General features: G+C 41.6%; 1 protein-coding gene across 4 annotated transcripts in view; it reads left to right on the top strand.

Moving 5' to 3' along the window:
- The window catches only part of LOC134337820 (kazrin-like), a 719,044-nt gene that overhangs the window by 579,052 nt on the left and 112,032 nt on the right, over positions 1-27,960 (top strand). For all 4 annotated transcript variants that reach the window (XM_063033089.1, XM_063033088.1, XM_063033091.1 and 1 more), the window contains 2 exons: positions 1,888-2,018; positions 6,397-6,520. In XM_063033089.1, coding sequence (XP_062889159.1) covers positions 1,888-2,018; positions 6,397-6,520 — 255 coding nt within the window. The remainder of the gene's footprint in view (positions 1-1,887; positions 2,019-6,396; positions 6,521-27,960) is intronic.

Below are 27,960 nucleotides of genomic sequence, written 5' to 3'. Positions count from 1 at the left end.
TCTGTGGCCTCTCCTTCCTGATATCTAACCCAAGACTGCGTTCAGGAGAAATCCAGTTTTGGGAGCAATATCTATACCCCATCTAGAATCTAGTTTTTTTACTGTTTGACCAAAGCAATCTCAAGATGGGTCCAAAATATACAAATTTAAAATTAATCCCTAATTGCTGCACATCTGGTCCATTTTGACCAGTTTCTCTTTAATTCTGCAGCTCGAGGTTATCCAAAGTCTTGTGATTTATATGTAATTAAATAACAGGGAGAAGCTTCTTGTGTCTCCTTTCTCCATTTTCCAATTCACATAAAACTTCTCTTGTAAACAAGATGTCTTTAGAATGTCTAAACAAATCCTTCTCATGTCTCTGGCTGTTGTTTGATCTCTTAATGCTTCTATTCAGATAGCATTTTCTACATTTGACCCAGCTTCCTATTTCTTAATTGTTGATATTAATTGTGGATTCTGTTGGATTTATTTACTTATTCTACCATGCATAATTACTTTGTGGTAGAGAGTGAGATTGACGTCTTCTAGCTTCGACTGATTTTTGTGAACAGTGGCTGCTTCTCTCCCAGGCTGAGCTGTTATTTAATGGGCTATCATGCTAATTGTTTAATAGCCTGAAGCTACATGTATCTTAAAAGCAATCTTAACTAGTTCTTACCCATCATTCATTTTATTTTAACACTGTTTTATGACCTAAAGGATCTTTAAAATAACATCCAGAATCTAGTTTTATTACCATTTGACCAAAGCAATCTTAAGATATTCAAGTTTAAGATTAATCCCTCTTTACTACTTTAAACCCTTTTGTCATTAAAACATCTAGCTGAAAGGAGAAAAAGTATGTAAGTATTGTAAACCTAAAATTCCAAGTGCTCCAGTTGCCTGCTGCAGTCCAAAGACAGTGGGTAAGTTAATTAGTCATTGTAAATCGTCCCGTGATTAGGCCAGGGTTAAATCAGGGGCTGCTGGGTAGCAAAGCCTGACGATCCTACTCCCTGCTGTATCTCAATCAATTAACAAATCAATCAATTAATCGATAAATAAAACCGAAAAATGCTGAGATGCCCAGCCGTTCAAGAAACATCCATGGAAAGGAAAACATAGTTAATGCTTTTAGACTAACAGCTCTTTTGTCAGACTTCAAAAAAATATTCCCGCATGGCACAAAGCTGTTTAATATTAATCATTAATTGGCATTCCACTCTTGTTGGCAATAAATACCTAATGCAGTAAAGGGAATTATTTCACTAGGCTCTGGATAGCACTACAAGTGAGAAGGTTATTCAGCAGTTCAGGCTGTCTGCCCCAACGCCTAACCTACTCTATAGAGCTAATGAGGGAATACTTAGAAGGATAGAGGGGACAGACTTGTGCCCTGCATTTATCTAAAGCTCTGCATGACTTGGGGACACTTGATGGGACAGTGGATGTTGGCAGGCTATCACCAGGTCATGCAGAGACACTTAATAGAACAGTGGATGTTGTGGTAGACTGGATGGAATTGACTCAGATGCATTCAACATGGATGCAGTTTGTACTTGGAACTGCTGAATATTGATCAGGACTGGAAGTTCAAAAGTTAGGAGTTTGGATTGATCTCCCATTTGTCATTAGCCAACGAGAGAGAGAGAGAGAGAGGAAAAAAAAGAAAAGAAAGAACCCCTGTGTACCACCAGGTATTTAGCCGCTGGGGCTTTTCTGTCTTGGAAGATTTCTCCAGTTTCAGTAAACCATCCCTTGCAACATTGTAGCACGCTTAGGTAACTAAACGTGATCTTAGTAGCTTCAGGCGAAGAAGAGAAGGGTGAAAAGGCCTTTACCTCATTTGGGGTTAAAGGTGTAAGGTCACATGTTGATCGATGTTTCTGTTTAATTTTTATGCAGGAGTGCGAGTCAGTCCCTGTCACTCGAGGCAACCGTCCACCGTCTCGGACGCCTCGGTGCTTGAGGGTGAAAGGTCGTCCACACCAAGTGACATCAACTCACCGCGACATCGGACACACTCACTCTGTAATGTAAGATACACTTGTGGGATCACTGATCTGTTCCAGGTTCAGTAGCTCAGCAGACGTCTCACCACACATACACATCTGCCCCAGTCAATTTTTAAAGAATAGAGCTGCTGGCCTGTGGCACTTTCAATTTTGAAATTTACTGACTGTAAAATTGGAAGCACCGTGTGTTTAGGTTCTGCCAAGAGAAGTTCCTTCCTCTTCCACCTCCCAGTTACCTCTTGTTCCTGAAGGTTCACTATCAGAGACTCAGGCTGGGAACTGTGTTTCCAGAAATGGGATCAGATCCATCCCAATTATCTGCTCTGTCTTTCTGAGAAAAAGCGGTCATTTTTTTTTTACTCTGGGTGAAAGTGTAAGATCTGGTATATCAATTCTGCAATCCATTTCGTTGAGTCATTGATTTAAAAATGAGGCGAGATATAAGTGAGCTGCAAAACAGTAGTCCCATCTCTCTCAGTTATACGAAGTCCAAATCCAAATCTGTGATGCCACTAGCAAAATTTAGGGAAACTAAATAGCAAGCGTGAAACTCATTGTTTGTGTGAACAAAATGCTCACATGACAGGAAACATTTCTGATAAGTGGCACAGAACTTGTTTGCAGTCCTGGCACATTAGTTGTCACCCTTGAGCATCAAGGCTGTGGAATCAATGGGTGGTTGATGCCGATCCTGGCATGAGAGCAGAGAAGGTCAAGTGAAGGTATAATAAAAAGTTTATTGAGTCGAAGGGCTTTGGCTCAGGAGTTAGTAATGAGGGTCGAACATTGAAAGAGGCAGGAGAGGGGTTACAAAAGCTTTACTAACACAGGGAGGTGATAAGCCATAGATTACCTTACAACAGGGAGTGATTGAAATCGAGAATATTGTATCTACAGTTTAATTGGGAACAGATTAGACAGGACTTTTGGGTGAACACAAGAGCAGTGAAATTAGGTTTTGATTGCTCGAGCAGAGAGCTGGCATAGACACAATGGGCCAAGTTACCTTTTTCTGTGCTGTAAAACTTAATTGGTGTGTGTGATAGTTCTCTCTTCCTGAACCTGATTTTGAATCTACTACTTTGTCAACATTGCTTATGCCTCACATTCTACTCCAAAGTTTTTATTACTCATTTTAAGTTTAAGTAAAGCAACGATATGGAGTCAATTTGACTCAGTTTTCAATTCTTCAATATTTGGACATATTGGTGAAAGTTTTGATGCAATTCAAAAGCTATACCCTATTTAACCAATAGTTCACAGAGTACAATCAAGAATTCCATTACAAGCACCAGGTAAATGTTGCTGCAGTTTATTCTTTCTTTCATTTTGACGAGTTCTCTTTCTTTTTTACAGGTCTTTAGCAATTTCTTCGTGATTAAGTCCTCTTTTTATTATGTAGCATTTTGTAGGGAAAAGTTTATTCAGTCACAGCTTTACACAAAATTCTTGGTTCAATTCATGTTCATGTTTGCCTTTTCCTCGTCATCAAAGTACTGCATGTACCTTCCCGAGATCGACGTCCCTCCTCCTCCACTGCACATCTGTTCCAAGCACCCAGTTCACCCCACCACCCCCCACCGCCTCCACCACTTTCATTGACTTGTGATATTGCCTACGCAAGGTCACCTGCTTTGCATTCTTCACACCCTCTGTAGTGATCTTCACAGATGAGAAATGGGACTAAATTAATATGGTAATTAATATAAAATGGCACTGCAGTTTAAATATAGCTAGTTAGTCATACCGTGAAGTAGTTGTTTAAAATATTTCAGCAATACACAAAGATGAGGGGAAAATAAGTTAAGGCAGTACTCACTTCTGAGTCTTTTGATGTTCTTTTCTCTTGTCCAGTATTAATCAGTTACTGCAATCACAGAGCTTTTGTGGCTTTGCAGTTTCCTGTAATCAGAAGTACCTCAAGATTTTTTCCAATATACAAGGTGCTATTTCAAATATGTGCAGCCTATAATGTTGGGAAAGTGCAGATCATTAAAAGTGTGGTAGACGGTAAGCAATATAACCTTAAGGAGGTGTACACTGCATGTCTGGCAGTACCTTAACCGTTCAATAGACAGAGAGGATCGATTGGGAGCAGCTATATCTTGATGAATATATAAGGAAGAGGTTAGCAGGGTGTTGTCCATTTCTTAATGTCTTGTGTCTGCTATGTAGTCAACATACAGTCTTATCAGTCTCAGGCAGTTTTCCCCCCACACAGACTGCACTGGAATCATTAACTAATGGTGTGAGGTGAATTTTATCTTTTGGAAAACTAAGTGTGCTTGAGATTTCACTTGGTACTTCCTTGACTGTGTTTTATACTAAAAACATATCCACTTTGCTACCAGTGATTGATATTCCTTAACCCAGGGAAATTTAGATTTATATTTATATTAAAGCAAAGCGTCAGCAGATTCATCACAAACCGAGTTTGACCTGTCACAGCTGGCCAGCAAATGATCTGATGCAGTGCACAGCCTCTCTTTTGTTATGTGGCAATAACTAGTCCACTGCTGTAGACTATTCGACCTCATCCCACACTTTGGAGAGACTGTAAGTTCTACTAAGACACAAAATGTTGGAGGAACTCAGCAGGCCAGGCAGCATCAAGGGTCTCAGCCCGAAACATCGACTGTACTTTGTTTCCATATACACTGCCTGACCTGCTGAGTTCCTTCAGCATTTTGTGCGTATTGCTTGGATTTCCAGCATCTGCAGATTTTCTCTCATTTAAGCTCTACGAAGAACTCATTTGCTATCTAGCTTGGAAATGAGCTGTGCTGATTCAGACATTAGGTAGTGGTGAATCACCCATATTCAGCCTTACTGTTAAAATTGCTCTTGATTGCTCTGTGTAAAAATTGAATTGAATTGACTCGACTTTATTACTTACATCCTTCACATACATGAGGAGTAAAAATATTTATGTTACATCTTTGTCAAAATCGGCAATGTACAATTGATAGTAATTTGTAATAAGTAGTATGTAAAACAGGACAGTTATAACATAGAAATACAATTGTATCAGCACGAATTAATCAGTCTGATGGCCTGTTGGAAGAAGCTGTACCGGAGCCTGTTGGTCCTGGCTTTTATGTTGTGGTACCGTTTCCAGGATGGTAGCAGCTGGAACAGTTTGTGGTTGGGGTGACTCAGGTCCCCAATGATCCTTCGGGCCCTTTTTACACACCTGTCATTGTAAATGTCCTGAATAATGGGAAGATCACATCTGCAGATGCACTGGGCTGTCCGCACCACTCTTTGCGGAGTTCTGCGATTGAAGGAAGTACAGTTCCCGTACCAGGCAGTGATGCAGCCAGTTAGGATGCTCTCATTTGTGCTCCTGTAGGAAGTTCTTAAGATCTGGGGGCCCAGACCAAACTTCTTCAATCATCTGAGGTAGAAGAGGCTGTTGTGAAAGGTACATACCAGCTGTTGTGCTTTTTTCATCATAGAGCTGGTATGTACAGACCACGTGAGATCCTCGGTGATGTGTATGCAGAGGAACTTAAAGCGGTTCACCCTCTCAACCCCAGATCCATTGGTGTCAATAGGGGTTAGCCTGTTTCCATTCCTCCTGTAGTCCACAACTAGCTCCTTTGTTTTTGTGACATTGAGGGAGAGGTTAGAAACATAGAAAATAGGTGCAGGAGTAGGCCATTTGGCCCTTCGAGCCTGCACCGCCATTCAGTATGATCATGGCTGATCATCCAACTCAGAACCCTGTACCAGCCTTCCCTCCATACCCCCGATCCCTTTAGCCACAAGGGCCATATCCTACTCCCTCGAAGGTTGTTTTCTTTGTTGTTTTAGTCAGAGAAGTGAGTCCATTGATTCTACCCAATTCTCGAGGTCTAAACTCATAAATTACCTTAATTCCATTTTAACTCCTTCAGTAGAAAACCTCTGACCTGCGATATCAGAAACCAAGCCTTTTCCCGACCCTCATTTAAATGAGTCCCCTCTAGTTTTTCATCCTTCATCCACTGGGTTCCATGTACCCTCCCTTGACTGTATTTAGTTTAACTGAATTTCAAATGAATATTTCCAACCAAATTCCTTTGCTCTGGGAGGTTTGTCAGCCAGAGATGTTCTACCTGATTCTCAAGGTCTAAGTTTGTTTTTTGCTAATAACATTTGTTAGGGAATACTTCAGGATGAGTTTTCAGTCATCTCTACCCTCAGTGATCATCAGCGAGCCCTTTTACAGAAGTGTGAACTTTGGGGGCTCGACCCCGTGGTTGAACCACTCGCTGACACATGAAGGCAGGCTGTCACAATGAAAGTGAATTCTCCATGTCCGAATGAGATGGGGGTGGAGGGGAATTTGTTATAGCTCAGATTCAACAACTAGGGAAAAAAAAAACAATTTAAGTTTTTGTGTTTTAATTATCAGTCACTAGAAGATCTAGAAGAACAAAAGAGGAAGAAAAAGAAGGAGAAGATGGTGTTTGGCTCCATTTCGCGGGTGTTTGCCAGGGGCAAGCAACGGAAATCCCTGGATCCCGGCCTCTTTGATGGTACTTCTACCGATTATTACGTAGAGGAAGATGCAGATTGGTGATAAACAGCCACTCATTCGCAGAGTGTGTGTGTGCGCGAGTGTGTTTGTGTGAGTGTGTATGCGCGTGGGTGTGTGAGTGTGTGTGTGTGTGTGCGTGTGTGTGCTCACCATCTTGTTGGATCAAATTGTGTGTGGGCACACACTGTTGTTGGATGTGTGGGGGGGCACATTGATGTGCTCATTAGATGTGTGCATGTCTCTGTTTTTAAAGTTTAAAATACGTGAGTGCTGGGGCAGGTCCAGCACACTCTGTAATTAATGTGTGTATATATATACATATATATATATAAATTTGTGTGGATAATGTCACCTGTGAATCTGTGGAGCAACACGGCTGTGTTTTAACTTACTGATACTGGAACTTTGAAGGACAGCTGTATCTGTAAATAACTGCAATTGTGCACTTTGTGCTTCTTTGTAAGGTAATTTCTCCTGTTTGTTAGTCCCATGTCCCACCGTATGTTGTATACCATCAGTTTGACAATTGATCGGAACCTCCTCACTTCAACTGGGCATGCTCACGATTTCCATTGTCTTTAAACCAGGGCCTCAGTTTCCAAATTCTGATCAACTGTAAGACTTGGTAATATCTTTAAGGCTTCATTCCCATTGGCTGAGCATGCTCTGCTTGAAAAATTGAGGTGATTCAATTAAAGAGACCTTGTTCTACCTTTCTCATTTACAGCTGGTCGATTCCACATGGGTAATAATTGGAAGTGAGTACACTGCAGGGACTGTGAACCACATCTGCTTTAAAGACCTAGACATGCATGAGGTGGGGATCTTCACCCTTCACTACAGCAAGGTTGTGCACATCAGAGATGTCACTCCAGTCTATCTACAACCAGTTTAATATAATTCACCTAAGCATAGGAACCAGGGAGCAAGAGTGTCAGTATAACCCTCCTGACTGCTCTACCATTCAGGCCTATCTGCGATGTTGACGTTGGCCCACATCCTTGAAAAACCCCTAACAGAAAACCTAGCAATGTTTGTTTACAAATTATCAATTAAACTCGCATCAAGTGTGGTTTGTGGAATAAAGTTCCAAGCTTTTACAAGGCATTGCACATAAAGATATTTCTGAATCTTACTCTGGAACGGCCTGGCTCAAATGTTTAGGCCATATCCGTCAGCCTCTAGATTTCCATAACCAGTCGAAATTGTTTAACTTGGACATACTCCAACACTGCCCCTTAAATAGTCATAGTCATACTTTATTGATCCCGGGGGAAATTGGTTTTCGTTACAGTTGCACCATAAATAATAAATAGTAATAAAACCATAAATAGTTAAATAGTAATATGTAAATTATGCCAGGAAGTAAGTCCAGGACCAGCCTATTGGCCCAGGGTGTCTGACCCTCCGAAGGAGGAGTTGTAAAGTTTGATGGCCACAGGCAGGAATGACTTCCTATGACGCTCTGTGCTGCATCTCGGTGGAATGAGTCTCTGGCTGAATGTACTCCTGTGCCCACCCAGTACATTATGTAGTGGATGGGAGACATTGACCAAGATGGCATGCAACTTAGACAGTGTCTTTTCAGACACCACCGTGAGAGAGTCCAGTTCCATCCCCACAACATCACTGGCCTTACGAATGAGAATATGTTGTGCACTTTGTTAAAACACTACATTGTCCTATAACTCCTCATAAATTAAACTCCAATTTGTTTAATTCTGACAGTAGAATTATAGCATTCTGTTAAATCTACTGTGGAGACCAAAGGCAATATCATTTCCTCCGGTGTGACGTGATGAACCCAACATCCCACACTGGCCCAGTGAGATCTCTGGTCATTGCTTCCACTGCCATATCGTCCAGTCCCTTCAGCCAGTATTCCATTAACCTTATTTTCCATACCTTGTTTTGATTATCTAAGTTTTTGAATCGGGCCACATCGGATGCAGCATTTATCTAACATCAACATCATTAATACAATAGTCCTTCCTCGGAATGAAACAGAATTCCACAGAAGAGATTAAGTTTGACATTGGGCCATGAAGTATTTCTGTAACCTCAGACAATTGTAGCCATGACAGGTGGAAGCCATTTGCTGCTGCAGTAGAGAAACCCCTACATGTGATGCTTCTGATTCTGTCACAATGTAATTTTTGATATATAATTCCCTTGATTAGTGCTGGCTACAAGATTGAGCAGTGGACTACCTCCAACCATGGCCATGTCGGGTCTCTCCAGTTATCAGTCATTACATAGGGCAGCCAGCTGTGAATTGTCAGCCATTCTAAATGATTAGTTCATGTCATTAAGTTATTGTGGACCTATTAATTAAATTATTGTAGGATTTTCACCTTGCAGGCCAATAATCTATTCCAAACAGCCTTTATATGTGGACCAAGAAAGGATAATGGTCTCTTTAAAAATTGTCAAACTGCAAATAATGTCAAACTAACACACTACCATCATATGGGGAACTGCAAAAATGCAACTCCCTATCCTGCTTTGCAAAGGAAGCTGTGGGAATTGGAATGTTGGTGACATCACTTCCTGTTGAAAGACCAGCTGCAGGGGTTAACTTGCATGGGATGTTGGACGTTCTTTTTTTTGTAAGTCTTCTGTTTTATTTTTTAAGGAGACAGTTTTTATTCCTGTTAAGATGTTGTCAAACTTACAAGTTATTTCAATTCCACTCTGCCGGTCTGTTGTAGTTCAGACCTTTAGAATTTGTGAGGCTGTGTTCACTGCACAGAAAACCAATGCCTCCTGAAGCATTCAAAGTCAGTCATCACATCTTCTGTCAACTAACTCAAAGGAAAAATTCTTACCATGATTGTACATTAACTTAAGAGTCAGACGGGCTGAAACGATATTTTCTGAGCCTGTTTTGCATGGTGAATGGCTGGAATTTTAAATCCCTTGTAAGCTTGACATCTTTTTAAAAGCATTCCCGCTCACTTGGGGGTTCTTTTTATTTGTAAATTAGGTAAAATAATGCTACCAATACTGAAAGAAAATGGATTTATTTAAGAAACTAAATAGAAAATTTATGCTGGGGAAATTTAGAGTCAAATTGTTTTATCCCCGCACTGAATGCTATGAGAAACTTGGCAGTGCGGCTTCAACTACAAGTGGATTAAAATAAAGCCTATTTTAAAATAAATGGTACATCTTCTCTGTGGTTTCCTATATAGAGGTATAGGTCACAATCATGGAGCAACTCATAGGGTTAAACATGAAATGACTTTATGTTAGACTCCAGGGCTCATTTTCCTTTTGGTCTTGGTATCTCTGCTCTCCTCAGGAGGTTAGTGATCTTCCCACTGGAGCTGGGTAGGTTTAACGAGTGTTAGCCCATTAGAAGCCTTTTAGGATAAGGGAAGTGATGTGATGGAATTAATAGTGAGAAGATTTGTTTTTGTACACATCACTCAAAGTTAAGGCAACGGTATAAATAATCAAAGGTAGAATATAGTGGTCAGAAAATGGAATTCTCTGCCTCCGGTGGGTGTCCAAACAGAGCTGACAGTTTTTAATAAAAGGACGCATTTTCATAATGCTGTTTAAATGTGATAAGGGTTTCTGCCTCTACTGCCCTTTCAGGCAAATGGATTCCAGAAACCTACCTCAAGATGAAAGAAAATCCTAATCTTCTTTCTAATCCTTCCACCAATCACTATATACCAGTGTCCTTTTTTTTGTGTGACCCTTCCACTAAGGAGTTGGAATCACAGATCTACACAGTAGAGAAAACAGGCTCTTCCTTCCCATTTACCCTGTCTAGTCCCCTCATGAGTGTAGGCACTCAATTTAAGTGTCCTGAACTTTGTTTGTAACAAGGTAAGCAGCCCCCGTCTGTTCAGTCTTCCCTCACAACTAAAATTTTCCAAACCTGGCAACATCCTCATACACTTCCTTTGTATCCTAGCCTGTAGTTTGAACTTCCCTGCAACACGATATGCTGTAGCTGAAACTGTGGTATAACTTTGTTCCAGCATTCGTTGGTAAATTGGTTTATTGTTGTCACATGTGCCAAGGTACAATGGCATGGCAAGTACAGCCTCGTAGCTCCAGAAACCTGGAGTTCAATCCTGACCTCCAGTGATAACTGTGTGGAGTTTGCACGTTCTCCCTATGATCGTGTAGCCATTGTAAATTGCCCCTCGAGTGTAGGTGATGGAATCAGAGGAGGGGTGTTTGACAGGGTTAACGTGAATGGATATTGGTAGTCAGACTGAAATCTGTGGGCTACTGTGATGTTTGATTCTGAGACTCCCATTTTCTCCCTGGTCTTGTATCCGAATCAAGGAAATCATCGGCTTATTGTTATGCAAACCAAACTTGTACCCTTTGAAAAGGTTAACATCAGACTAGTCGCTCATGAAGGAAAAGTCCCAGCACAGTTTTTCAGGAAGCCCGAAAAAAAATTTACAGCTCAGAACGAGGTTAGTTGAACACACACCGGTGAAAAGGAGCTGCCATCTTGATGACCCATCTTACAGTATTTAAGAATCTGTGGACTCCAACTTCCTTCTATTCCTTCACTCTTCTCAATATCCTCCCATACAGTGTCTTCTGTTGCCATGTTACACCTTTCCAGATTCATCACCTCATACTGGAATTTAATTTTCCACTCTTCTGCTCAACTAACCAACCATTTACATCCTAAAGCTTTCCCCTTCACTGTCAGCTGTATTGCCAATTTAAAACATATGCAAACACCTTCACTGTGCCCCCAGCATTGTGCCTCCAGGTCTCTAATATATAACCACAGAAAGCTTGGATTCTTGAATTACCAAAGATTATTGCTCCTCGAATGAAGTGAAACTGCTTGATTGTTTACAAATGGTCATGGAAGATAGGCAACGAGTCCAGATACCTCACCCCGACAGTGTGTCCGTGATTGCATTGGATCAACCTTCACGATTGCACAAAGCTCCCCCAGAGAGGTTGTTACAGATTTACAGTCAAACATGGCTCTGCTTCATTTGTGAGCCTCTGTTCTAGGAACCTGAGTGAATAGAAGTTTCTTTTCGCCTTGATATACTGATGCAAGTTTGCTCGGTCTCAGCTCTTTGTAATTTCAGTGAAAAGAGTTTTAATAAGAAGCCAAATTTTTAATCAAGGATTTATAAATTGAATTAAGTTGAGGGAGGGACCGGACCATCCATTCTATATATGTTGTGATTATAAGTTAATAAGAAGATGGAGACATGGGAGTTGACCATTCACTCCTGAAACCTGTTCTGCTGTCCAATTAAATCACAGCTTAACTTCATTTCTCCTTCTTTACCCCATTACTCTAGAAACCCTTCTTTCATAATTCCATCTTTCTCAAGCTTGAAAGGCGAAAGCTTTATCTATACTAGCAACCTTTTGGGAATGAGAGCCTCAGACGTACAGGGTGCCATGATGTAATTTAAAGTTTAGAATGACTTTAGTCAATATTGCCTAAACCCAATTATTGGGTAATTTCTGTCACTGATATTTATGATTTCTGTATCTTCTGACATAACGAGTGTTTTCATCATCAGCCAACCTTATTAAGCCCACACTGATCCATTTTTATTTTTCCCCTCATTCCCATCAACACCGCCTCCCCCCCCACCAGATTCTAAATTCACTTGTGTATTTGAGACCGTTTTCAGTGGCCAGGTTAACCTACCAACCTGCAGATCTTTAGAATGGGGGGGGGGGGAAGCACCCTAATGACCTCTGCATGGTCAGAGGGAGAACATAGAAACTTTGCACAGGCGCCAGTGGAGATCAGGACTGAACCTGGGCACTGGAGATGTAAGGCAGTGGCTTTCTGCATTCAGATCTGCTCTAACGTGAACCAGCTGATTGACATTCTGTGGATGAACCTCACAGTGCATCACTGCCTAAAACTCAGGAAAATATCTGTGTGATAATCTAAAGTGGTGAAGCTTTAGTGCTAGGAAGCTCATGTTAGCAATAAGTAAGGCTCAGCAGGCTCACAGATGTTCAAGGAGCAACTTGATTCAAATACTTTCATCTGTTTATTTGCTTAAAGCTGGAGGTCAAGGCCCAGTATTATAATCGTTGACTGTTGTGTCTCATTTGAACATTTGTACCAATTAGCTGCATATTTTGATCACATGCCTGCCTTCATTCCAAGTCCCAAGAGCAACATTACAAGATTCTGCTAAGCTTATTTGTGGTAGTGATTTCCAAGTTCATTAAAATTGCAGTGCAGGCCTTTGAGATATTGAGAAAGATGTAAAATCTAAGATCTTCCCCACCATGCACCAAGTATAAAGTCTCAGATTAAAGATGGTCTCGTCAATGTGTGAAAGTACTTGACCCCTTTAAGCTAATATTGATCCTTGCGTGCGGGACCTGGGAATTTATAAACTTCCTTTGGAAAAAAAAATCAACTCATCAAGGAGAAACTGGTGTTTGTGCTGGTACTTGTGGCGTTCATGTTCCACGTGCGAGCATCACCAACATGTAGTCCACTTTCAGAGTAGCACAAGGTTAGGCAAACAATATAACTCCATCTGTGTATTACTCCCAAAATGAGGTGACCAGGCTGTTCTGCACCATGCTGCCATTTTTCCGCTGTGTTGTTTAAAAGTTATTCTGAGCTTCAGCACATAGAAACTCTGACAGACCTCCACTGCTGGCTCACATTTGGAACCCACACTGTAGAACTTAATTTTGGCCTGAGATTTTCTTGTTAAATTAGAGATAGGTTTACACTTACACCAAAGAACAGCATCAGAGCAGAGAGTTTTTAACCCCCTTCTTCCCAGCACAAGAGACTACCATCCTGTCAATCAGTCTGGACTAATCTAACTTCATTTGCTGTGCCTCTTTGCATCCAATCTCTGCTGATCTTGCATCATTCTGTACATCTCAGTCTTATCACTTGCATTCTTGCATGTGAAAGAATATGAGCAAAATGAATCTCTCGTTGCATTTTTTGGATCTTGAATGTCCATTATGCTCCCTGAGCAACTGGATGGAAATTTCAATGTAGCATCTTGTCCAGACCTAGCACCTTTTGCAATGTTGCACTATAGTCTTGAATCCACTACGTGAAAGGGCAGCGGAAGGAAATTCAGGAGGGAATTGGCTTGTTCCGAAGAGGGGAAATGTGCAAGGCTCTGGCACAAGAACGGCAGAGTGGGGATAATTGAACAGCTGCTTAATTCCAAAGTTTGCTTGTGCCGGAGTGCACTTAAATCCCACAGCATTGTGTCAAGATGGCCCCGGTTAAGGGTGAAGGACCTCTCGAGTGTTGCGGGAGTTCACTTGCAGGCTGAATTAAATGACACTGTCACTGACAGCTTGTTCTTACAAATCAATCAATGTCCCTGGCTGAGGTGCTAAACTCCTGTCGAGCAGGGGTTTTGTGGGAACCGGTTCAGCGCCGTGCAGAAATGACTGTGGTGTGATTATTGAAAGGAATTAATAAAGCGGGCAGTAATAGAAAGCTGCTTTTTGCTGGAACCGAGATAGAAGTGGGATCAGCAGTTCATGAGCAAAGCATAACTAAGCCGCGAATAGGGTTTTATTTAATTTAGTTCGGTAATTTTCAGTGTTTGTTCAGCAAAATCGTGCATTTTATTTTTTTAAAAATAGTCACGAGCTGGGAAACCTTCAGTCTCTATAAAGCTTTACCTCTTTTTTTAAAAATGAAATGTAATTGACTTTTGCTGTGATCACTTGTATCTTTAGTCCCTTGCCCCAAATTGCTGCACATTTGTGGTCTTCCTCACACACTGCTGAGCGGTACATCACAGTCAGATGGGTTGATCCGCGATGTGTATGACTGTTGAAAGTCATGCACGTCGTTCTAAAGCAAAACGCTAATTCTGCACGGTGGACATCCATTGCCAGTCAAGAGTTATGCCAATGGAGGAAGAAGAACTTACTTGCCAGGCCGCATTGGTTAATTGGCTGCAGTACAATGCCCCTAGTATGTAACTTAGAATAGAATTGGTGGGTGGTGTTGGAGGTGCTAATGGATTATGAAGGGAACAAGTGGGCTGAGTGTCAGATCGGTGTAAGTGGGTGTAGACTAGGTGTGTTGAAAGGTCCATTTTTGTGTTGCGTGGTTCTATGATTCTGTATTGTGTGCTGCTGGCACTACAAATTCAGGGCATTAGTGATGGTCAACAGGCAACTAGCTAAAGACTTTATTTATCTTCAGTGAGTTTCAGAATCATTAGTATAGGGAGATGAATAGGCTCTTCCTGGATCTAAGTTTTCTACTGGGTCGTGTGATATAGACTGAGAATAAGGCTGTCTTTCTCTTTTCTCCTTCATATCCTGAAGGTATTCTCTTTTAATCGCTCTCCAGTTCATCACTCTTAGAGTTGGCTGTCATTGGTGTCATTTTCTCCTTGGCTGAGGAAGGCATCACAGCTCAGCATGTTCCTACCCCTGCCCAATCAGTCCTCAACGCTCTGCCCTGACCTACATCAGAGCTTTAACTCCTTGCCCATCCCCACTCTATTAAGTCTTCTGCTTCTTCAGTGCCAGGCGTCCAGCTTCAGAACTGGCTGAGGAACCAGAATTCTTGAGGAAGCTAATAGTTGAACCCACTGTTAAAATTCTGAGACTTGTCTCAATCTGAGCCCATGAGCTGAAGCTTAATAGGGAAAGCGGCAGGGACTGGTTACATTGCTCAGGGAAACAGTGGAGGAAAATGATGTCGAGTCAGTCATGGAAGAGTCAATACAGCCCCAGTAGCTACTTTATTAGGTACTCCTGTGTGGTCGTGGTCTTCTGCTGCTGTAGCCCATCCATTTCAAGGTTTGGCATCTGTGCATTCAGAGATACTTTTCTGCACACCACTGTTGCAATGCATGGTTAATTGAGTTATTGTCACCTTCCTGTCAGCCTGAACCAGTCTGTCCATTCTCTGACAAGGCGTTTTCACCCTCAGAACTGATGCTCACTGGATGTTTTTTTTTTGTTTTTCACACCATTCTCTGTAAACTCTAGAGACTTTTGTGTGTGAAAATCCCAGGAGCTCAGCAGTTTTTGAGATACTCAAACCGCCCTGTCTGGCACCAACGATCATTCCACGGTCAAAGTCACTTGGATCACATTTCTTCCCCATTCTGTTGTTTGGTCTGAGCAACAACTGAACTTCTTGACCATGTTTGTGTGCATTTATGCAATGAGTTGCTGCCATGTGATTGGCTGATTAGATATTTGCACTAACAAGCTACTGTACCTAATAAAGTGGCCACTGAGTGTAGATAATTGTGTATCTTTTTATTATGGGTGGTGTTTAAAGAATCAAGAGGCCACATTGCATGCCATATGCCATCACAAGTTTTGCTCGTGCCATCGTAGGTTCACCATCCCTGTGAAGTTATATGCACTGATCCTGTCTGAACTAAGGCAGAGAGTCTTGGCTAATTCACAACAGACCCAGTGATCCTGGTGGCAGGGCCTCTGAGAAAAGAGCCTGAGTCCTGTTATTAATTGACATTTACTGACTTTCATCATCAGGCTGGCTGGGTGGTGATTAGTGCAGAGGCAATGAAGTTCTGGGGAAAATTCCTAGTTCGAATCCCTTCTGAAATTGAAGGAATGTATTGCCGTGGGGTAGATGTGAAGGCAGAGATGGGTGCAAAGATAAAAATAATCCAAAACTATCAGTCAGACTTTTTCTTAAACATTCCTCAGAATCTGTTCCACAACTCAGCCTGGTTAGGTCATATATGAGACATAATTGTGTTTGGCCAATAAAGTGGGATAAGTACATCAGACTAAGCCCGCTGTATGACTAACTTTCTTTTGCCCCAGATGCACTTTTGGAAAGTCCTGGCCCTACATTTTCTAAAGTACTGGAATGGAATAGTTCCATGCAATCCTAAACTTCCAAATTGTGCACACCAGTCGTATGGAGATCTTAAAAACATCATAACAAATACATAGGGAGCAGGATAAGCTTTCTTGGATCATCAATGTATCGCCTCCAACAGGTATTTTTCCTACTTAAGATAGAAAAGCTGGGTGGGTGACCTGTATTATAAATACTTCAAGCCTTCAGATCTGAGTCAGGAAACAACCACAAATTTTCTTTTTAACCACGTTTCACTAGTCAACTGATTAGGTCACCCTTAAGCTAAGTTCAAACCACAGATTATGAAAACCTGTTCAGGACAATGTAGCTGCACACTGCCTTGGGTTCTTGTGTCATCAAAGCTTTGGACACCAGAGAAGATTGCAAAAGAACTCAGAGTCAAAGGTCTCATAATGCTTATTGCAGCAACTTTTGTGTTAGTTGTTATCACAGTTATATTTTTTTTAAAAAAGAAGTCCATCCAAGAATTGTAGCTTAAAATCAATAAAAGAATAAATTTATGGAAAATTTTGACTATTTATTGTCGGACTGATGAGCTTTTTTTGCAAAAGATAAAACATCCCATACTCCCCAGATGTATGTCTACTTACCTTCCATTGTGTTTTGTTTCTGTTCACTACTTTTTAAAGTCTCCTCAACACTAATAATCACACTTTGTGTGTCTGTGAGGGACCTCTCACACCACCACCCTGCCTTATCACAGCTCATTGCCTCTAACCCATCCTAAACTCTGCTTTGGTAAAATTGTCATGATATGCAAGGGAGCACAGTTCTGCTCGGTGCCTGGTAAGTCTCTTTTACTCTGCATGTCATGTTCCGAAATATATCTAAATAATTTTACAGTTGTTATGACATGGTTGATAATCTTTGCTTAACTTCACAATTCATTGTTGCCATTTGAATTAAGACCAGAAAAGTTTGGAATGCACAGATCGGGAATTCTCTTTAGAGAGCATTAACGTTTCAGTTCAATGAATTTTTCAACACTTACTCATCAGAGTTGAAGCACCGTCTCTGTTTCTTTCTCCAGAGGTGCTGCTGCCTGACCTGCTGGATACCTCCAGCATCTGCTGTACTTGGCTGTTGTTATTGTTGTTGACACCTGTTTTGGGAATCCTTGGTTAAAGTGATTACATGCTGTTTGATTTTTCCAGTCTCCAATTGGAGTGATTTTGTATTTTTCTGCATGTGAACCATTGTGCAGATTGGAAAACAGCTTGCTGGCCTTGTGTGTTTAACTATTCTGTTAACATTGGCGCGCTCTGCTGAGGTCCACATTGACTGCTGAGATGATGGATTGATATATCATCGAAGCCAGGGGTCCCCAACCTTTTTTTATGCCGTGGACCCCTACCAATAACTGAGAGGTCTGTGGACACCAGGTTGGGAACCTCTGATCTCGGCAAACACCTCAACCTGCTTTTTGTTTTAATCCTTCTTCACATGAAGCTCCTTATATGGCTCAGTACGTTTATCCAGTGAGTTACTGAGACCTGCAGACTCAGCTCCCTGATTTGTACTCTCTTAACAGATTATAATTGGGGCAGCAGTAAGAAGCCAAATAGTTGTTACCAGCAACACAGCATGGCTTAGAGAGGGACAATCAAACCAAAACCTGTAATTGATAAAAACAATAATAAATCAAACAATTCTTAGTTTGAACAATAATAAATTTCCAGTTTAAGATGGTCCTACCGAAAGCGTGCGATGGCTTTATGACTTTGAATGTAAATGTCTTTCCTCTTGCTGACCAACACTCAAGCAGCTCACATATTGCAGAGTATTACCCAGAATCTGCAGGATAGAAATAGGTCATCCAGCTCAATAGACATGAACTTCTTCCAGACATGTCTCGTCTCACCCTAACAAAATTGTTCAATTACTTTCCATCATATCCAGCTTCCCCACAACTACAAAAACACATTTCACATTAACTACATCTTGTGGCATCAAGTGTTACATCTCACCACTGCTTCAGTAAAAGATACTTTTATCTTAAACTCTGTTAGATTTATCAGTCCCGGTTTTTGAATGTTCAGTTCTCCACATACATATCAATGAATAATTTTAAAGCTTCCATTAACTAAACTTTCAGCCTTCTTTCTAGATGGAGAAAAAAATGTTTTATTCTTTTTTATTGTGATATTGTGATTACAGAGACCGCCATCTGTATTGTTGAGGAGTTGATGCATCACTAAGGTAACTGAAAGTGAAATTATTGCCAAGTTGGTCAGCACCTTAAGAGAAAGAAACAAATAATGACAATTTCAGCCACCTTCCTCTTCACAAAATGAGCAGCCAACACCATCTACTTCCCACCCCACCCTCACTCCTGCCCAGCACACTAAGCCCCACCCTACACACTGATGGTATAGGTCGCCATCAGCAGTATCTCCTGCTAAAGCACCTGGGAATTAACTTACAGATGTGACCCCCTCACTGAGCTCATATGCAAACTTAGCTCGTCAGCTGGCTCTGCTAACAGCCACGCGATTCAGCTGTGAGAAGGCCACCTTTCTTAAACAATATATATCTAGAGTCATTGTGATTTGGGTTCATCCACACAGGAACGTTGAGGTGTTTGGATGGATGCTGTGTAAATACTGCCTATACACAAGAAATAGCAGATCATACACCACATAAAGAAAATGTAGTTACTAATTTCAGCTTTATCCAACAGTTATTAATGGAAAGAAAAGGAAAAAAAAATTACGGGGCCTATTACAACTAAAGCAGTCTAAATGTATTGTCCACAAGCTGGGTATGACATTTACGTTGTTGAATCCTCATCACCAACCACCTTCCCATCTTGGACTCTTTCATCTCGCGAGGCACTTCTTGCAATTGCATCTTCCCGTTGGATTGAATCCTACATCTGTCTCTCTTGATCTTCTCCACATCCCCCACCAAAAGACCACAAACTCCACCAGCGTCCACCACAAATTCCTCTCCACCCAGCTCTCTCTAGAACCTTCTCCCAATTCCACCATCCTGATTGGCTGACACAACATTCCTAATTTGAACATCATAGCCCCTGACCTTGCGCCGAAACCAAAACGTTCTACCAACAGGACATACTGCTTTTACAGAAAACTACTAATGAAATATCGTACAGCATTAGCAGTAAAAAAAATTTAACCAGGGCATTACACAGAAAATATGCAAAAGTGATTCACAAATAAAAGTCACTGTTCAACCTCATCTCTGCCACTGACTCAATGGAAACCCCTTTTGGATGAACTTTTTAAACACCACTGCAATGCTAGGAGGTCGGTCCATGCGTCAGTAGCCCCCATTCATTAATGTTGAGGCTGCCTCTGCAGGTGGTTGGTGAGGGACTAAGTTTCCCCAGCCTGCCCTTTGACCTCACCTAGATCCTTCTGCTTTCAGCAAATTCACCCCATCAACCAGAATCTTGAGATGGAGGAAGGTCAGTGAAACGAAGACCCATTCTCTCATCATGCCACAGATGAAGAAAAGGGATAACCATTTATTGGTAGATAGCAACTATATCCAGATTGCACCTAATTTCCCTTTTCATAAAGTGTCCACATTTCATTGGAGCAGCAGTTTCTCCACATGGCAGTTCCTCATGACAATTATGGATTTGGGAAGATATTGGATAGAAACGAGGAGTCATGGGAGGGAAATAATTCAGGCCCTGCCACAGAGCTGCTTCCAGTCAGTAGGTAGTAGTATTAATAGAACAATCTACTTATCCCTTCAACCGCAAGTGTAGATAACTTCATTCAATGCATATTGCATGGATGGATCATGCTTTAGGGATCAGCATTGTTCTGAGAAGCAAATTGTGTTGCTGTTATCTAAATGACTATCAGTTTGTTTTCAGTGATCTTCCAGTACTAGACATATTCATGCAGCAGGCATGTTCCTGTCTTCCAAGCATTGGGCTTGTGTATCAACTGCAGGCCCACTATCTAATTAATTAGACCCAGTCCATTTAAGTAACTTTAGAAGAAACGGAGCTGGTTCTGACAGGGATACCTGTCACACTGCCACTCACTGCCCTGACTCATGCGCAGAAAACTGACCACACAGAAAGGGTTCATTTGGCAGCTATGGTCAAGAATTACTACTCACGCCAGTTCGCTGCAACAAACTGATTTGGGAACCAAAAGGGAAAGTCAATAGAACAGATAACGCAGGGAGTGGGAAAAGGAGACTCGTGCACCGGGGTGGTTGTGCGATCAGTCCCGCTCAGTAATAGCACCGCTGTCCGGCACATTGTGTCTCCCTCGATATAGAGCAGGAGAAGCCTTGATGCCCATTGTCACAACTCAACCCTGTCCTGGCTGATATCAACAACTACTTGAACTTACATGGTGCCTTTGACAAAGAAACAAGCACCAAGTTGCACAGAGAAAATCCTGACATTATTGCTAAGAAACTATGATGAGTTGTAGACTCCCACAGTCCTCTGGGTAAAAAACATACCTCGTCTCCCCTCTGATCCTTCTCCCAAGTACTTTCAGTCTGTGTCCCCATTGATATCCCAGCTAGGTGAAACATGTCTTTCATTTACAGTCTATGTAGGGCCCCCTTAATTTTATACTCAATTAAATCCCTCTGTTCCAAAGAAAGTAATGCTAATCTATCCTCCTGACTACAATTTCCAAGCTGACAACAATCTTGCTTTTCTTCTCTGCGCTCGCCCCAGTGAAATCACATCTTTCTTGTAGTGTGGAGGCCTGAATTATACAGTGTTCATCTTGTGACGTGATAAATTTATATACAGTTCTAAAATAAAGTGTTTCTGCTAGTAAAGAGAAGTATCCTATGTAGATTTTTAACTACCTCATTGCCCGTCCCCTCTACTCTAAAGAATCTGCATCTTAACTGTACAATATGAGGTCCTTTTCTTCATCATTGTTCATACCCTTTCTTGTGGCTCCATTATCTCACACCTCTGGAGATTCAATTCCGTTTATTATTTTTCTGCCAAACTGAGTGAACCATCCACAGGCTTCTGAAATCAAAAGCCTTCCTCCTCCCTGACAGCCACACTGCTCAGGAAATTAATTCCAAGTGAGGTGCTGAGAGACCACACTTTCTCTGTATGGCCACACTTTATTCTGCACTCCCTTCTAGCTTTGCCTCATACTACCTCAGTACACTGTTGTAATGAGTTGACCAGTATGGATAATGTACAAAACAAGTTTTTCACTGTACATGTGACAATAATAAACCAATTTACCAATTTGAAAGAAACCACAGAATATAAACTGCAAGAATGCGCTGATTTGGGATCAAAATGGACATTGGGGAATGGTAAATTGGTTAGACTTATTATGGAGCTGCTCGGATGATTGGATGGTCAGATTGGGTTGGCAACAGTATCACTTTGTGTCTCCTTCAACATTGCTGCGGGGGAACCTTGATGACATTGTCACAACTCAACAATGAGATCGAGAACAACGTGCATTTATATTAAACAAGTGTACATTAGAATCAGAAAGCATGAAAATGAGCCATTCAGCCCAATTTATCCATGCTGACCAAGATATCTGTCTCGAGTTGGTCCCATTTGTCTGCATTTGGCCCATTTCTGCAGCTGTCCACTTCTCTCCTCCCCTCATGACCTTATGTATCTGCATAAGGTCACCCCACAGCCTTCTGGGAATAAAGCTGTCCAACTCCTGATCCTCAAGGCCTCTAGTCCACATTGAGAAAAAGTTGGTGCTGTGACTGTGGAGCTACGATGGGACTATGCTGCAAAAGGAGGGGAAAGCCAGAGAGATTTACCAAGGGCAGTCTAGAGTTTTGGGGTGGAGTTAAGAAAGCAAGAGTTGCACTGGAGCCCAGATAGGAGCAATGCAGTTGCTGGACAGTTTAAAGGGTTGCAGAAGCATACAAAACTTGGGAAAGAGAGAGACAGCAACAGGATCTGAATATATACTCTATGATGAGAATCTCAGAATTAGTCAAGGAAGGTTCCTAAATTGCATTGTGCCAATCAGACAACGAGATAAGGTCATGTTATCAAACAGTGGGAGATTATTCCAGAGAGCACCTATATAAATAACATATGGGATTCAATTACATCAGTGAGAGTAGCAGCAGATAAAATGGGATGAACTAGATATAGAGTATTAGAGAAATAACATGGGATTGGGAGCTCCAGCCGGGATCAAATGGATTACAGCCAGTAAGTGTCTGAGGCCGGTCAGAGTCCTTTAGTGGAAGGGATGGAGATTGTGATTTTTAAAGAAGATAATCGTTGGGAAATCACTGAACGGTAACAAGTCTGGCCTCTAAGAAGCAGCACATTTTGTGACATGAATCTCTTTTTCTCCACTATTAGTTCCTGTCAGGCACCTGGCATTTCACAGCTGGGAGATCATCAAACCGGTTGGGCAGTCAGACTGAAAAATCCAGTCAGCAAACCAGGAATTAAAATATAAAAATTTTACAAAGAACAACATCAGATTGAAATATATGCACTGATTACGATGGAACCTGAAAGATAAATACATTTTAAAACTAATAAAAATAATTGTAGATATTTAACATTTTGAAATAATTATTCCTGTAAAAATCAACTCCACGTTCGAAGTATACTTTTTTAAGGGCCAGGGAACCATCTTTGGCAAATTTATAGTGCAGGCTGTTAAAAGCACAGTTTCAACTCTTACTTGAGATCCCTCAAAGTTGCTGTGCAAGTTGATAGGGTTGTTGAGGCAAATGGTGTGTTGGCCTTCATTAGTCGGGGGTTTGAGTTCAACAAGAGTCACGAGGTAATGTTGCAACTCTGTATGTTAGACCATGCTTGGTCGCCTATGAGGAAGCTTTAGAGAGGTTGCAGAGGAGTTTTACCAGAGGGCTGCCTGGACTTAAGGGGCATGCGTGTCTTGTGAAGTATGTTGAGCAAGTTGGGGCTTTTCTCTTTTTGGTGAGAGAGGATGAGAGGTGACCCGATAGAGGTGTACAAAATAATAAGAGGCATATATCAAGTGGATGGCGAGAGATTTTTTCCCAGGGCAGAATTGGCCGAATGCCAGGAAGCATTATTTTAAGATGATTGGAGGAAAGTTTAGGGGGGACGTGTCAGAGGTAAGTTCTTTTCACAGAGAATTATTGGTGTGTGCCAGGGCGGTGGGAAAGGTAGATAGATTAGGGGCATTTAAGAAACTCTTAGATAGGCACATGGATGATTCAAAATAATGGAGAACTATAGAACATAGAATAGTACAGCACAGTACAGGCCCTTCGGCCCACAATGTTGTGCCAACCTTTAAACCCTGCCTCCCATTTAACCCCCCACCTTAAATTCCTCCATATACCTGTCTAGTAGTCTCTTAAACTTCACTAGTGTATCTGCTTCCACCACTGACTCAGGCAGTGCATTCCACGCACCAACCACTCTCTGAGTAAAAAAACCTTCCTCTAATATCCCCCTTGAACTTCCCACCCCTTACCTTAAAGCCATGTCCTCTTGTATTGAGCAGTGGTGCCCTGGGGAAGAGACGCTGACTGTCCACTCTATCTATTCCTCTTAATATCTTGTATACCTCTATCATGTTTTCTCTCATTCTCCTTCTCTCCAGAGAGTAAAGCCCTTGCTCCCTTAATCTCAGATCACAAAGCATACTCTCTAAACCAGGCAGCATCCTGGTAAATCTCCTCTGTACCCTTTCCAATGCTTCCACATCCTTTCTATATAGGAAGAAAGGGTTAACTTGATATTAGAGTAGGTTAACATGTCAGCAAAGCATTCAAAGGTCGAAGGGCCTGTTATGTGCTGTAATATTCTTTGTTCCATGCTTTTTGTAAGGTTGTTCCTGAGTTTCCCAGGGAGAATAAGGCAGAGCGGTTGGAGTTCGTGTCAAGTTTGGTGATTTTGTGTTGATTGCATCAGTGGAGGCGGTGACCGTGCGCATTGTGGACAAACAGCAGCCACCGGATTTCCATGTTTAATTGCACATGTGGACGTCAGTTTCACAGAGTAATGACAGGGAATGCTGCTCGTTTTGCTTTGCTTTTATTCCAAGCATAACTGAGCTTTTGATCCTGCCAATGTCTTACTGGAGGATATTGCAACTTGTCCAGGACAGCGTTTCACAGGAACAGACAATGGAGGCACCAAGAGGATGTTAACATTTATCTGAGGTCATATCGCTGAATGGTGAAGTTATGAGGCACAGTGTGAGTAACGAAGAGAGAGACCAAGGATAAATCCTCAAGTGTTGTGAGATAATAGTGCAGATTGAATGCCTGATTAGCAAACTCAAGACAGGCTCACATTAAAACCTAAATTCTTCCTATGTAGCTAGTCATTGGACAAAGAAAAATCTATCTATCCACACACATGCAGATCAGCAATTCCTGAGCAACTTCCTTGGGCCTTATGTTGCTGGTACCTGCATATTAAAGGGGATAGTTATTGTAATTTTTCACCGTTAGTAATATTCACCTAAATCGGCAATCACATACTTCTCATCTTCAATTACTTCTATAGCAGATATAACATGCAGAAAAAAGCTCTTTCTCTACTCCAGCAATATATCTTAACCCCAATCCCAATTCCTTCCGACACCATCATCCCCCATAAACCTGCTCCTCGCCTGCTCCATTTTGTTCTTCACTCTTCTTTCAAGGTTTGGCCGAGTGTCTGAGTGAGGCTTCAAATCAGTTTGCTGCTGTTGTTCGACATCCCGTGAATTAAGTTGATGCTGGTCCAGACAATCATTACAGATCAATATCACTGGAGGCTTATATCCCACCAACTTTCAAATTCAGAGGAGATTAAAGGATCAATCACGTTGTGCAAAATCCAACTGGTGGATATTGGATATTGGCTGCCTCAGCCTGACATGGGATCAAAAATATTCTTAGTCTTTACTTGATCTGCTTGCTCTCCAGCAACTTTCAGGCTTTGCATGTGAGAAAGATTCTAAGTAGGATAACAGTTCATTTAAGACAGGAGAAATCCCACTCTTAAGAGCGACACAGTAGTGTAGTGATTAGTGTAACGCTGTTACAGCACTAGTGACCCAGGTCCGTTTCTGCTGCAGTCTGCGAGGAATTTATATGTTCTCTCGGTGACTGCTTGATTTTTCTCTTTGTGCTCCAGTTTCCTCACAGATTCCAATGTCGTACAGGTTAATTTGTCACGGGTGGAATTGGATGACCTAGGCTTATTGGATCAAAAGTCCTGGTATCATGCTCTTTTAAAAAAAATGCCATTGCATATTCCCTTAATGAGAGGTCTGCTGGGGAGGTGGCCAGAGTGGACAAACTTTATCATTCTTTACTCTCCATTTAAAGGAATTGTTGACCTCTCTTTAAAGACCATGATTGATATTGGGAACTCAAATCCTGCACTCGGAAGCATGACCCAGGCTTACCAAAGTACTAAGAGAAGATTGAAGAGTCTGATGCTTTGAATAATATAATGAAGGAGTCATGGGGCGATGCAGTGAGGGAGCCCGGCAGCACCCACTTATGATAATCCTACAATAATCCCATTTTTATATGTGCAGCAGCCAGTTCTAACAAGCTAATGCTGCTGGCGCCCCCATGGATTGTTATCCTTGTGTGACGCGCCCTCCAATCAATCCAAAAATGTAACGTTCCAAAAGTTGAAGAAATGCAGACTACAGTACAGATAGAGAACAGATGCATGGCTCCTACAGGATTGCTTCTGTTTGTATCAGCTCAGTTCAGTTGTCAGAACGTGCCTGTAATTCAGAAAGTCATCAGTTTAAGCCTCATCCCAAAGACCTCATCTCCGTTGCAGCACTGAGAAAGCACTGGATGTCTGACATCTTTTGATATAGACAAAGGCAAGTCTCTTTCACAGAGAAAGCTGAAGAAAGAGACCGAAAGGAACCATAGTCAGTTAGGCTTATTCCCAAATCTGATGGGAGTCACCCTTCCACATCAAGATTCCTGAGGAGAAAAGTTTCTGAAAGGTAGAAGTGAAAGATCTGTCACCCTTCCATTGTCTGAGCTTTATCCACTATTCCTGAAAGAGATGAACATGCAATAAATAAAAGGAGACAAAGAATCAAAAAGTAGAGGACATTGATTTAAAGTGGGAGATTCTACAGATGCTGGAAATCTTGAGCAACACACAAAAAATCCTAGAGGAAGGCATCCCATAATATTACTTGAAGAAATATGGCTTCCTTTAAGAAGCACCATCTAATTGGATGATTTGATCATGTTTATGGGATTTTGTTGTACACATTCTGATACACAGCTTTCCCTCGATAAGAATATTGATTGCACTTGAGAAAATAAATTGTTAGTTGATTCAGCATTTGACCATCCTGGGTATGTGAAAGTTTTTATAGGAATCTGAATCACCATTTTCCATTCTCATTATCTCAGCCTACGCTGCCACCCCCATTCTCCAATTATCAGAAATTAAACACTTGTTGATGGGTGGTTTCTTAATGATATTTTGTCATACTCCCTTACATATTTGAGGGGTAATTCATTAAGCACAGGACTTTACTGGGTTTAATGCTGATGAACAGCTATCAGATTACGGCTCTTAACAAACAATGGACAGGCAGCATTTGGTTAGCAGATGTCTGGAAGTGACAAATGCCCCAAGGCCCAGACCATGAACCCAGACTTCATACAACTCTTCAGTCCTCAACTTTACGACTAAACAGATGTGATAGATCCTGTAGGAAAGTAGTAACCTCAGCAGTCTGGATGTAGGAGACAGACACGGGAAAGGTGGTGCAGTATCCATCAATAGCAGAGCTACAGCTGTTCATTGGGGCAACAATGTCAGCTGTGGTGGTCAATAACTGAGCAAGTCGTTCCCACTTAACAGAGCTCTGTCCTTTGGTTCAGTTGATGTCTTGCTGTATTGACAAGGGATAAAGGGACCATCAGACAGTAATATTTTTGCCTTGTCTAGATTCTAGACTAACAGGAGTTAGTTTAAATTGGCTGACACAAGCATACAGAAATGGAATACAGGGAAACAAATGAATAATCATTCGTAAACACAAGAGATTCTTCAGATACATACTGGAAATCTTGAGCAACACACACACACACACACACAATCCTGGAGGAACTCTGCAGGTCGGGCAACATCCAGGGAAATGAACGAGCAGTTGATGTTTCAGGCCGAGACCCTTCTTCAGGACTGGAAAGGAAGGCGGGGGGGTGGGGGAAGACACCAGAATAAAAAGATGGGGGTGGTTGGGAAGAGGAAGATGGATAGCAATAAGGTGATAATAGGTGAAGCCAGTTGGGTGGTGAAGATCAAGGACTGGAAAGGAAGGAATCCTCTAGGAGAGGAGAGTGGACCATAGGAGAAAGAGGAGGAGGAGAGGACCCAGAGAGAGGTGATAAACAGGAGAGAACAATTAAGAGGCCACAATGGAAAATAGAAGGGAGGGGGAGGGGAGGGAAAAATTTACCAGAAGGAGAAATCGATGTTCATGCCATCAAGTTGGCAAGTTGGAGGCTACCCAGACAGAATATAAGATGTTGCTCCAACACCATAAGGGTGGCCTCATCATGACACAGGAGGAGGCCATAGACCAACATGTTGGAACAAAAATGGGAAAAGGAATTAAAATGCTGGGCCATTGGGAAGT

This window comes from Mobula hypostoma, chromosome 25 (genome assembly GCF_963921235.1).
Source record: "Mobula hypostoma chromosome 25, sMobHyp1.1, whole genome shotgun sequence".
In the NCBI taxonomy this organism is placed as follows: Eukaryota; Metazoa; Chordata; class Chondrichthyes; order Myliobatiformes; family Myliobatidae; genus Mobula; species Mobula hypostoma.
Note: the sequence above shows the minus strand (reverse complement) of the source record. Positions and strands in the feature narration are given on the sequence as shown.